The sequence below is a fragment of the Schistocerca gregaria genome, chromosome 3, assembly GCF_023897955.1.
Source record: "Schistocerca gregaria isolate iqSchGreg1 chromosome 3, iqSchGreg1.2, whole genome shotgun sequence".
In the NCBI taxonomy this organism is placed as follows: domain Eukaryota; kingdom Metazoa; phylum Arthropoda; class Insecta; order Orthoptera; family Acrididae; genus Schistocerca; species Schistocerca gregaria.
In genome coordinates this window covers 369,876,342-369,888,999 of record NC_064922.1, presented here as the reverse complement: position 1 = coordinate 369,888,999, position 12,658 = coordinate 369,876,342, and the positions used below count along the sequence as shown (strand labels likewise).

General features: G+C 44.4%; 1 protein-coding gene across 2 annotated transcripts in view; it reads right to left on the bottom strand.

The window, feature by feature from the left end:
- LOC126355260 (uncharacterized) overlaps positions 1-12,658 on the bottom strand; it is a 378,424-nt gene that overhangs the window by 232,891 nt on the left and 132,875 nt on the right. For both annotated transcript variants that reach the window (XM_050005547.1, XM_050005548.1), the window contains exon 4: positions 6,905-7,084. In XM_050005547.1, the coding sequence (XP_049861504.1) occupies positions 6,905-7,084 (180 nt within the window). The remainder of the gene's footprint in view (positions 1-6,904; positions 7,085-12,658) is intronic.

Genomic DNA, 12,658 nt, shown 5'->3' with positions numbered 1-12,658 from the left:
AGGAGAGACGCTCAGTAGCTCGGTACGGGCTTTTGTTGAAGTTTCGAGAACATACCTTCATCAAGGAGTCAAGCAGTATATTGCCCCCTCCTACGTATATCTCGCGAAGAGACCATGAGGATAAAATCAGAGAGATTAAGCCCACACAGGGGCATACCGACAATCCTTCTTTCCACGAACAATACGAGACTGGAATAGAAGGGAGAGGTATTCAAGGTACCCTCCGCCACACACCGTCAGGTGCCTTGCGGAGTACAGATGTAGATGTAGATATTGAAATCTGTTCCATTACTGACCATGTGCCAAGATATACTAACGGTCACAACGCCCATATAGTACTAGGAATAGAAAGTTGGCTGAAACCAGACGTAAACAGTAATGAAATCCTAAACTCTGATTGGAATGTATACCGCAGAGATAGGCTGGACAGTGAAGGGGGAGGCGTCTTTATAGCGATAAGAAGTGCAATAGTATCGAAGGAAATTGACGGAGATTCGAATTGTGAAATGATTTGGCTGAAGGTCACGGTTAAAGCAGGCTCAGACATGGTAATTGGATGTCTCTATAGGCCCCCGGGCTCAGCAGCTGTTGTGGCTCAGCACCTGAAGAATAATTTGGAAAATATTTCGAGTAGATTTCCCCACCATGTTATAGTTCTGGGTGGAGATTTTAATTTGCCGGATATAGACTGGGAGACTCAAACGTTAATAACGGGTGGCAGGGACAAAGAATCCAGTGAAATATTTTTAAGTGCTTTATCTGAAAACTACCTTGAGCAGTTAAACAGAAAACCGAGTCGTGGCGATAATATATTAGACCTTCTGGTGACAAACAGACCCGAACTATTTGATTCAGTTAATGCAGAACAGGGAATCAGCGATCATAAAGCGGTTACTGCATCGATGATTTCAGCCGTAAATAGAAATATTAAAAAAGGTAGGAAGATTTTTCTGTTTAGCAAAAGTGACAAAATGCAGATTACAGAGTACCTGACGGCTCAACACAAAAGTTTTGTCTCAAGTGCAGATAGTGTTGAGGATCAGTGGACAAAGTTCAAAACCATGGTACAATATGCGTTAGATGAGTATGTGCCAAGCAAGATCGTAAGAGATGGGAAAGAGCCATCGTGGTACAACAACCGAGTTAGAAAACTGCTGCGGAAGCAAATGGAACTTCACAGCAAACATAAACATAGCCAAAGCCTTGCAGACAAACAAAAATTACGCGAAGCGAAATGTAGTGTGAGGAGGGCTATGCGAGAGGCTTTCAATGAATTCGAAAGTAAAGTTCTATGTACTGACTTGGCAGAAAATCCTAAGAAATTTTGGTCCTATGTCAAAGCGGTAGGTGGATCAAAACAAAATGTCCAGAGACTCTGTGACCAAAATGGTACTGAAACAGAGGATGACAGACTAAAGGCCGAAATACTAAATGTCTTCTTCCAAAGCTGTTTCACAGAGGAAGACTGCACTGTGCTTCCTTCTCTAGATTGTCGCACAGTTGACAAAATGGTAGATATCGAAGTAGACGACAGAGGGATAGAGAAACAATTAAAATCGCTCAAAAGAGGAAAGGCCGCTGGTCCTGATGGGATACCAGTTCGATTTTACACAGAGTACGCGAAGGAACTTGCCCCCCCTTCTTGCAGCGGTGTACCGTAGGTCTCTAGAAGAGCGAAGCGTTCCAAAGGATTGGAAAAGGGCACAGGTCATCCCCGTTCTCAAGAAGGGACGTCGAACAGATGTGCAGAACTATAGACCTATATCTCTAACGTCGATCAGTTGTAGAATTTTGGAACACGTATTATGTTCGAGTATAGTGTCTTTTCTGGAGACTAGAAATCTACTCTGTAGGAATCAGCATGGGTTTCGAAAAAGACGATCGTGTGAAACCCAGCTCGCGCTATTCGTCCACGAGACTCAGAGGGCCTTAGACACGGTTTCACGTAAGGCGTTTGACACAGTTCCCCACAGTCGTTTAATGAACAAAGTAAGAGCATACGGACTATCAGATCAATTGTGTGATTGGATTGAGGAGTTCCTAGATAACAGAACGCAGCACGTCATTCTCAATGGAGAGAAGTCTTCCGAAGTAAGAGTGATTTCAGGTGTGCCGCAGGGGAGTGTCATAGGACCGTTGCTATTCACAATATACATAAATGACCTTGTGGATGACATCGGAAGTTCACTGAGGCTTTTTGCAGAAGATGCTGTGGTGTATCGAGAGGTTGCAACAATGGAGAATTGTACTGAAATGCAGGAGGATCTGCAGCGAATTGACGCATGGTGCACGGAATGGCAATTGAATCTCAATGTAGCGAAGTGTAATGTGATGCGAATACATAGAAAGATAGGTCCCTTATCATTTAGCTACAAAATAGCAGGTCAGCAACTGGAAGCAGTTAATTCCATAAATTATCTGGGAGTACGCATTAGGAGTGATTTAAAATGGAATGATCATATAAAGTTGATCGTCGGTAAAGCAGATGCCAGACTGAGATTCATTGGAAGAATCCTAAGGAAATGCAATCCTACAACAAAGGAAGTAGGTTACAGTACGCTTGTTCGCCCAATGCTTGAATACTGCTCAGCAGTGTGGGATCCGCACCAGGTAGGGTTGATAGAAGAGATAGAGAAGATCCAACGGAGAGCAGCGCGCTTCGTTACAGGATCATTTAGTAATTGCGAAAGCGTTACGGAGATGATAGATAAACTCCAGTGGAAGACTCTGCAGGAGAGACGCTCAGTAGCTCGGTACGGGCTTTTGTTAAAGTTTCGAGAACATACCTTCACCGAAGAGTCAAGCAGTATATTGCTCCCTCCTACGTATATCTCGCGAAGAGACCATGAGGATAAAATCAGAGAGATTAGAGCCCACACAGAAGCATACCGACAATCCTTCTTTCCACGTACAATACGAGACTGGAATAGAAGGGAGAACCGATAGAGGTACTCAGGGTACCCTCCGCCACACACCGTCAGGTGGCTTGCGGAGTACGGATGTAGATGTAGATGTAGAAGGCATTCTAACCTAAAATGTTCGTAAACAGAGTCTTTGCCCTAGTTGATCTGAAGATGGATGTTTAGCAACCAAAATGGAAATGCCGTGTGAATTGGGCCTCCCGTAGGGTAGACCGTTCGCCGGGTGCAAGTCTTACGATTTGACGCCACTTGGGAAACATGCGCGTCGATTGAGATGAAATGATGATGACTAGGACAACACAACACACACTCCGTGGGCGGAGAAAACCTCCGACGTAGCCGGGTATCGAACCCGGGCCCTTAGGATTGACATTCTGTCGCGCTGACCACTCAGCTGCCGGGGGCGTAAACCAAAACCAGTAATTAATTGTAAATGAATGTATTTTTAGCGATCAAGATAATTGAAAGATTTATAAAAAAATTTAAACATTTTACAGCCTAATTGTGTTTGTGCTTAGTCTATACAGGGGGGAAAAGGAATTACGAGTTACAGAATAGATGAAAACTGCAGCGTTGAAATAGATTCGATATAAATTATACTGACAAAATATAAGTGTACACAGTCCAGTCACATTAATGTGACCACCGCCCATGTTCGACGTCAACATGCAGTAACCACTCATAGACGACAGCTTAGCAGGACTAACAGGCGTGCCGAGGGGACGCGGAAAACAACTCAGTTGTTGTCACAACGCAGAAACAGGGCGAATCACCTGACGCACGAAAGGACATGAATCGCATGATCATCTTTCTGGCCAGGGGTGGACGCATTTCCAAAACGGCTGAATTTATAAAGTGCTCGCGTGCCATAGTGGTTTAAGTCCTCCATGCATGGCAAATTGACGCTATCCAAAGTCGGAGCCGAGCACCACGGGCCACAGATGGCAGGGGTGAACGACGGCGGCAGAGATGAGTACAGGCGAATAGACCTGCAACTGTTGAGCATCTGACCGAGATGAACCAAGGAGCTACCAGTAGTGCCTCCTAGACGATCATGCAGCGATCATTGCTATGAATGGGCCTCCGCAGCAGGCGCCCGCTTCATGCACGCACGCTGACTGATGTGCATCGCCGATGAACTCTGGAATTTATACACCAATACCACACTATACGTTCGCTGAGTGGTGACAGGTGACCTTTTCAGATGAATAACGTTTTATGCTCCCTCGGACAGATCGCTGTTGGTGAATATGGGTGAAACGTCTGAAAGCGAACACCAACCAAGGCGGGGGGGCGTTATGAGAACTTTTTCGTGGCATTCCCTGTGTGGTCTTGTCATTCTGGATCAACACAAATATGCATATATACTTGGGAACCATGTCCATCTTTACATGCAAGTTGTTTTTCCTTGGCATGATGGCATCTACCAACAGAACAATGCAACACGTCACACAGCTTGCAGTGTAGGTGTGTGGTTCGAAGAGCTCCAGAAGGAGTTTACCGTACCCTTCTGGCCACCAAACGCCACAGATTTAAACCCAATTGAGAATCTGTGTGGCCATCCCTACCTGGCTTTTCGCCCACGGATCCTCAATCGACAAATATAGAGTAACGGACCGTGGCAGTAAAGTCGGCATGGTTCTAGATTCCTGTCGGTACCTTCCAGAACGCGCTGCAAAAGGTGGCTATTAAGACTTTGGGACAGATGGTCACATTAATGTGGTTGGACGGTGTGTTATGCCTATAGAAGACGGATGAAAGCCTGGAACTATTTTGGCGACAATAAAAATATACTAAAAGTGACTGGTCGTTGTTTTACTTATGAAATTCAAATAAATCACGTGTAATATAAACCTGTAGTTGCATATACAATTATGTGTTTTCGAATTTTCCTAATTTTTCACATATCATTTTTAATAAGCGTGCATCCAGAAAAAGTTACTTATAAGATGCCACTCTCAAATAAGTAGGCAGTTGATTAAAAGTTGTGCCAACAATTGCATAGTTCATGAACCGTCTGGCAACTAGCAGGCTATTTGCACACAGGAAAATGTTGTTAGCACGAAGCTTACTATTAGGTCGGTGCATAAGTTCGCAACGTTTTCCCATAAGTTTAATAACTACAACAGATACATATAACAGAGACTTTAGTCATTAACAGTAAACTCTCCTTCACTAGTTACCACAGTCCGGCAACGCTGGGGTAAGTTTTCCATTCCGCGACTGTAGAAATCAGGTGGTTTTGAGGCGGAGAACTCATTGAGCCATGTTCGGAGAGCATTTTCATTCTGAAAGGAAGTTCCTTGAAGGATGTTCGAAAGAGAGCGGGAAAGATGAAAATCTGAAGGCGCAAGATCAGTAGAATAGGAGCGTATAGAATGATTTCCGAAGCAAACTCCTGTGCAGTGCCTTTTGTCAGTGTAGCGGGAGGGCGTTATAGTAGGGTAGCGTTACTTCATGAAGTTTCCTGGTTGTTGGTCTTGGACTGCGTCTCAGTAGTTGACAATACATGTCAGCAATGATGATTACCCTTCTTCCGACAGAAGCATAACATTATCCTTTGTGGATGCGTGCAGGTATTTGTACGGGAAGTTGTTGCTTTGTTTGGGCTCAGTCATTCAGTTCTTTTCCGTATGTTAGCATAAGGGCAACATTTCTCATCATCAGCAACGATAGAAGATAGGAATGGTCAGCGTTGTTCACGAGCCAATTGATGACGAGCAAGCATAGATGCACATATGCCCACCCGCTGATTTTTGTGATTTTGGTTTAGAGCATGCGGTACCCATACACGCAATATTTGAACTATCCAATTGCACACAAATGTCGTACGATGGTGGAATAATCACAGTTCATCACATTAGCCAGTTCTCGAGTACACTGACGTGGATCATTGTGAATTAATATGTTTAAACGATCTTCACAAAACCCCGAAGGTGTTCCTGAATGTGGAGAGTCTCTAATGTCAAAACTATCCTCCTTAAAACCAGAAAACAATTTTATTGACATGCTCTGTCCAGTGGCATTATCCCCACACGCGGCGCAAATATTCCTGGCTGCCTCCACTGCTGTCACCCCAGTATTGAACTCAAACAGAAGAATATGACGTGCCGATTTCTGTACTTGGCACTCCATTTTCTGGCGTCCACAGCTCCACTCACTGTCTCCAGATGACAAAACGACCATGTGTAAACAACAGCGGTGAACTATTAATAAAAAGTGACCATCGACAAATAAACTGATAGCATGGTATATTGATAATTTTTACTTATGGACCGTCTGACAGCAACTGAATAAAACACAATTTTAGTGCCATACGCGTTTCGCCTTTATTTTCTGCATGGCATCATCAGTGGCCTGGAATATGTACATATATTTGCTGTTTAATTTACATTTTTGTCACTGTACCTATAGGTAATAAACAGTTCTGGTGGTTGGTATTTCCTCTCAAGTAGTAATATTTTGGACTGTACTTACAGGTTGCGCCGACAATTTCTTACATATTACGCTCCTGTTGCATTTTTGGTGTTGTTCTTCTTCTTATGAATGCCAATTTGCGTTTTTTCCCCCATTCCACAGCACTACGAACTGAACGCTCGTTTCAATGCAATGTTTTGTTTTCTGTTGCCGACTATCAAATGTTTTTGCCAAAGATCGAATGTTACTGCCAAACATTCGAGTGTAGTCATTGAAATATCTGTGATCTGTTCGTGTATGCATTTGTGCTTGTGTGTGCGTATGTGTGCGTGTGTGTGTGTGTGTTTTGGTGTATATATACATATATATAATTCTTTTTTTATCTATATTCCGCAATTTTACACGCAACTGAGGAAGACAGGACTACAAAAGTTGAAGATGAAACTGGTAGCAATCGGAATACCAACACGCAAAACAAAAATTCTACGAACTGCAAGGCTCATGACTCCGCACACCCCGCTCGCTGCCAGACTCCTCCCGCGCGCGCAACCGCTGCTGGTACTCACGTTGTCGAGCGCCTGCTCGTCGGCGCCGGCGGCGACGAGTCGGCCGTACATGGCGCCGCCGTCGCGCAGCGCGGCAGCGTAGTGCAGCGGCTGCCGGCCCTCGTGGTCGGCGCTGCTGACCGCCGTGGGCAGCCGCTCCAGCACGTCGTCCACGATGCGCTCGTGGCCCAGGCCCGCCGCCTGCAAAGCGCACAACAGCTCCATTCGAACAACGTAAAGAGCAATTTGGGACGTGAACATTCCCAAATGAGAGATGTTTTTAGATGGAGTGTGTGACAAAAGAAGCCTGACCAGACCCAAGCTGCACAATCCTGGTTCGATAGGTCTGTGCTGGCGTCAGCTGTCGCCAGCACACCAGTCATCAAAGATGAAGCTGGAAGAATGATAAGTAGCTGCTGGACTAAGTGCGCCTATCACGTGAGACGCCAGAGACACACCAACAAGCAACACGCCGCCAACGCCCTCTTGACAGCATGTATTTAGGCCGCCGACGCTGACAGAAGGAACTCACTGTCTCTTCATTTCAACACAGTAAAATTCACTGGGCTAGTGTGACATTTGTAAGTGGCAGACAAACTACACTGTCCATGCACTGGAATTTCCTGTCAGTTGTAAGCAGTGAGGTGCTTGCTAGATTTAGAAAGGCATGGTGAGCCTAACTGTTCGTACATGGCACGATTAAGCAAAGTTACTGAGGCACCTCTGCCGGCCAGGGTGGCCGAGCGGTTCTAGGCGCTACAGTTTGGAACCGCGCGATCGCTACGGCGGCAGGTTCGAATCCTGATTCGGGCTTGGATGAGTGTGATGTCCTTAGCTTAGTTAGGTTTAAGTAGTTCTAAGTTCTAGGGGACTGATGACCACAGCAGTTAAGTCCCATAGTGCTCAGAGCCATTTGAACTATTTTTTGAGGCACCTCTATCTAACTGAAAATTCACGCGACAGTCAACAATTCGTAATGAAACAAGTAGTTTGTTAGAATGTCAGTGCACAGCACTAGGGCGAGAATTAAGGATAACCTTAACCTAGCTTCTGTTCAAAAATGGCTCTGAGCACTATGGGACTCAACTGCTGTGGTCATTAGTCCCCTAGAACTTAGAACTACTTAAACCTAACTAACCTAAGGACATCACACACATCCATGCCCGAGGCAGGATTCGAACTTGCGACCGTAGAACCTAGCTTCTGTTAGTCCACTCGCAGAGTGCGTACAGTTCATCAGAGGTTATGGTAAATGTGCTGGCGCAAGCTGACGCCAGCACGCCGATCAGCAAAGATGAAGCGCGGAGATCAATAAGGAGGCCCTGGATCAAGTGTGCCTATCATGTTGAGGCCTGAGACACACTGACAAGCAACACACCGCCAATGCAGAAGAACTCACTAACTGACACTACTCCAGTTTGGCGTCTGTCAGTTCTATCGCAGAGCGTGTCACAGGCTACTACATAGCGACCAGATTACTGAGTTTAGCAAGATTACCGATATTCTCTGGAAGAGGACTGTTACTAATGAACTTGTTCCACAAACATGGACTCTATTCAAGTTAAGTATCAGCTTTATGTAAGTGAAGAACGGTATTAATTTACGTATGCATTCACGTTGTAGGAAGAGAATACGCGCTACGCATAACAATATCCTATCCCTTGCTTCCTTATGGTACAAGGATACTACAGTGGCTACGAGGATAGAGCAGTGCTGACGAGGATTCTGCAGTGGCGGCGAGGACGCTACTATATCGATTGCCACTGGAGCGCTCTGGAGAGAAAAGTGAGAAATACACTTCATCAGGCCCCTCTGTTGAGACCCGTCCAACTTGGGTAGCCCTACCAGCAGCTACACTAAAGCCAGCACAGCCATCAGCTTCTCTCTCTCTCTCTCTCTCTCTCTCTCTCTCTTTCCAAGCATTTATCCGACTTGTGGGGTCTGCTGGTTAATCGGATGTAACATGTTAATTTTAAGATGCCCTTCCTGCCGCCACCCTGTACCCCCTGGGAAGGAATTAGTGTACCCCAACTGTCTGCGCCCTGTGTAATCCATGGAACAATGCAAATGTGTTCAGATGTCTGCGAGCCGTGTAACTGAGGTGGAACGTGGGGACCAGTCTGGTATTCACCTAGTGGAAAGTGGAAAACCGCCTAAAAACCACTTCTAGGATGGCTGGCACACCGGCCCTCGGCATCAATCGATCCGGTGCCGGTGCTCCTATCCGAGTCCAGGAAGCAGCGCGTTAGTGTTCTCGGCTACCCTGGCAGGTCAAACCATCAGCTTCTCTGAGGCTCACAAACCATGCCTCCTATCTTTAAAGATGCCTACGGTAAGCAATGTTCCCTGTGAAAGCCAAAACTGTAGAGTACAAGTACTCACAGAGGTGCACGTTACCGAAACATCACTTTCATGCTAGCAAAACATTAAGAGGAAATTCGTTATAGAAGGATGGGGTGACTGGTAGAAGGCGATTTGGGCGGAGAACGCTGCTCATTTAAATATCAGTGCAGTCGCACTGCACGCGATTTGGCTTTGTATTCCACATTTCTCAACAACATATATCAAAATCAAAAAAGATTTTCATTACTATTCAATTATTTTGGACGCACTGAAGATACAATATAATTTTTAAATAATACATGTTTTGCCATATGGATAGATGCAGACAGTTTCATAGATTTTCGCACCCAGGTTGCTTCGTAATCAGTTTCATAATCGAAAAAATGTCCTTCACAAGCATATGTTGCTAAAAATATTGAAGCACTCTTGTAACTTCTACCTGAAGAAAGCAATGTAGACGTCCTGGAAAGTTTTAACCTTAAAAAAATTTTTCTTCAAAACAAGACTTGCCTTGTAGACCAATCAGTTACAGTTGAATAGCGGCGTTATCGGCTGAAACGGCAAATGGTCTTGGAAAAAAGCTCAAAAACAGATGTAAGATGGCACTGTTCTTAAAAATTTAGGTAATTATCCTTGTAAGTCTTTCAAAGCCACAATGAATTCTACAAACCTCACGTTTTCTTTGACGGTAGTTGAGTCAGGGAACTGGGTTGTGTTTGTCAGAATGTGCCCCTTCTACAACGCGAGCTTGTTTTTAACGTACATCCCCATGAAATCAGAAGTTAGTTGTTTGTCATCTTGTAATGTATTACTGTGCGCAGTGTGTAGTCAAGTCCGCTTAAAATGCGAGGTCTACAATCCATTGCGGGCGTTCTAAATTTTGTTCCTGCAGCCCATTTCTTCAGAAATTCAACAATAGCGAATTTTGGTGGCTCTGAGCACGATGCGACTTAACGTCTGAGGTCATTAGTCGCCTAGAACTTAGAACTAATTAAAACAAACTAACCTAAGGACATCACACGCATCCATGCCCGAGGCAGGATTCGAACCTGTGACCGTAGCGGTCGCTCGGTTCCAGACTGTAGAGCCTAGAACCGCAAGGCCACTCCGGGGGCAATAGCGAATTTTAAATCGAAAATCGTTCCACATAAGCACCTTGACTTACCCGACGTACTTCTCAGAATATATAAAGTCTCCATACACTTCGTTCAGTTGCATCGAAAACTGTTGCGACTGACAGTAGAATAATGCGCCCGACTTCATAAATTTTACTATTCGTACCACCAATTTCTTCACTTGCCCCATGGCTGCAAATTTAGCGCACATTGTTAATGTACAGAACAATGAATCCCATCTGTCGCTCGTTTTAAATTTTTGCTCTTTCGTTGTCAACTAAATCTTTAAATTCTTTCTGCAAGGTATTCTAACGTCGTTTCACAGCTTATTTGCAGTACCCGTCGCTTATGCGAGTGAATAATATATATTGAGACTTCTCGTATCTATTTTGTCATTACCATTCATTTTTACAGGATTGTGACGATAAAATGCTAGGCTGCCTCTTTTTGTGCCACCAGGCACTGGACATATGAACGTCTCTCATACCACGGACAAATAGCAAACATCACGATTTTGCCGAAATGAAGAGAGTAGTACCGACAGAAAAATGCACACTGCTGTGCTGAATGAAATGTCGCGATTTTCCGAATACGGTCTTGGACCCCCACCTGACGCGCGCACCCCGCAGGCGTACAGTCTGCCACGCCGTGCCCGACCCTGTTGTAGAAGATAGATTTAGTAAACCATATGCAGATTTAGATAAGGCTTTTCACAGTGCTGGCTGACTACACTATTTAAAATCTTAAAGCTAACACAAATAAAATACAGTAATTGGTTCAAATGGCTCTGAACTCTATGGGACTTAATATCTAAGGTCATCAGTCCCCTAGAACTTAGAACTACTTAAACCTAACTAACCTAAGGACATCACACACATCCATGTCCGAGGCATAATTCGAACCTGCGACTGTAGCGGTCGCGCAGTTCCAGACTGAAGCGCCTAGAACCGCTAGACCACAACGGTCGGCAAAATACAGTAAGATAAGGGTATCTACAACTTGTAGAGACACCAGACAACAGTTACAAGAGTCCAATAGCATGAAAAGATGCAGTAGTTGAGAATCTGTTTAGTTTGCACGCTTAACAAGCAGTAAAGGAAACCAATGAGAAATATGGTATGGGAATTAACGCTCAGTGAGAAGAAATTAAAAAAAGGAAAAAAAACGAAAAACAAAAACTGATAGTTTGCCGATGACATTGTAATTCTGTCAAAGAGGGTAAAAAAGCTGGCAGAACAATTAGTGTCGACAATAGTGAAACAATGCTAATGGAATGTGATAGACTGAAATCAGGCAATGCTCAGAGAATTAAATTAGAAAATGATAAACTAAAAATAGCAGATGCGCCACCACCCTGCTACTCGGTTCCTCGGTTTAGATAATTGAAAACAAGCTCTTCTGTAGCAGAGACGCATAGAAACTTTGGAAGATCGTAATGCTTTGAACCAAATCAGGGCTTTGTGGAGAGGGAAAATAAGACATGAAACCTTATAAATCACGAGAGGAAAAAACTGGAAGTACCTGAAAAGTGAAGCTTTCGATCAATAATAACAATTAAGTGGACAGGTAAAGCATGAAATAAAGACATGGAAAAAATAATAGCTGAGGTGAAAAGTCTATGAAGACAGCACAGGTTACTTGGATATCTGCTACGGCTTCCAGAAATAGTTGGCTTACCGCTGGGAGGAGTAGAAGAGGGAAAAAATAGTAAGGGCAGACACACACTGGAATATGTGAAACATACTGTACAGGTAGTTTGGTGGAAGGAAACCAGACACTACTCGAAATACTGGTGACAAAAATAAATCCAGAGAATGGCCAAACAAAATTACCCCATAACTCTATACGGTATGTCGATCGCTTTGAAGTAAACCATGTTACAAAACAATTAGTTTCATCTGCATCTTGGAATCCTCGTCTGCGTTTTGCTCCGCTGCCTACGGCGGAAAACCTTCCTTGCGGTTTTCCGAGGAACCGCCCATGAAATAATGGTGACCCCATAAGTTCCATCAAGCTTACCCTAGACCACATAAAATGTAAAAATAACCAAATGTTTTGCTTCTTTTGCCTAAGCGTGTAATATTCATACTTTAAAAAAAAATTGGTTCAAATGGCTTTGAGCACTATGGGACTCAACTGCTGTGGTCATTAGTCCCCTAGAACTTAGAACTACTTAAACCTAACTAACCTAAGGACGTCACACACATCCATGCCCGAGGCAGGATTCGAACCTGCGACCGTAGCAGTCGCACGGTTCCGGACTGCGCGCCTAGAACCGCGAGACCACCGCGGCCGGCGCTTACTTTTTTACCCGATA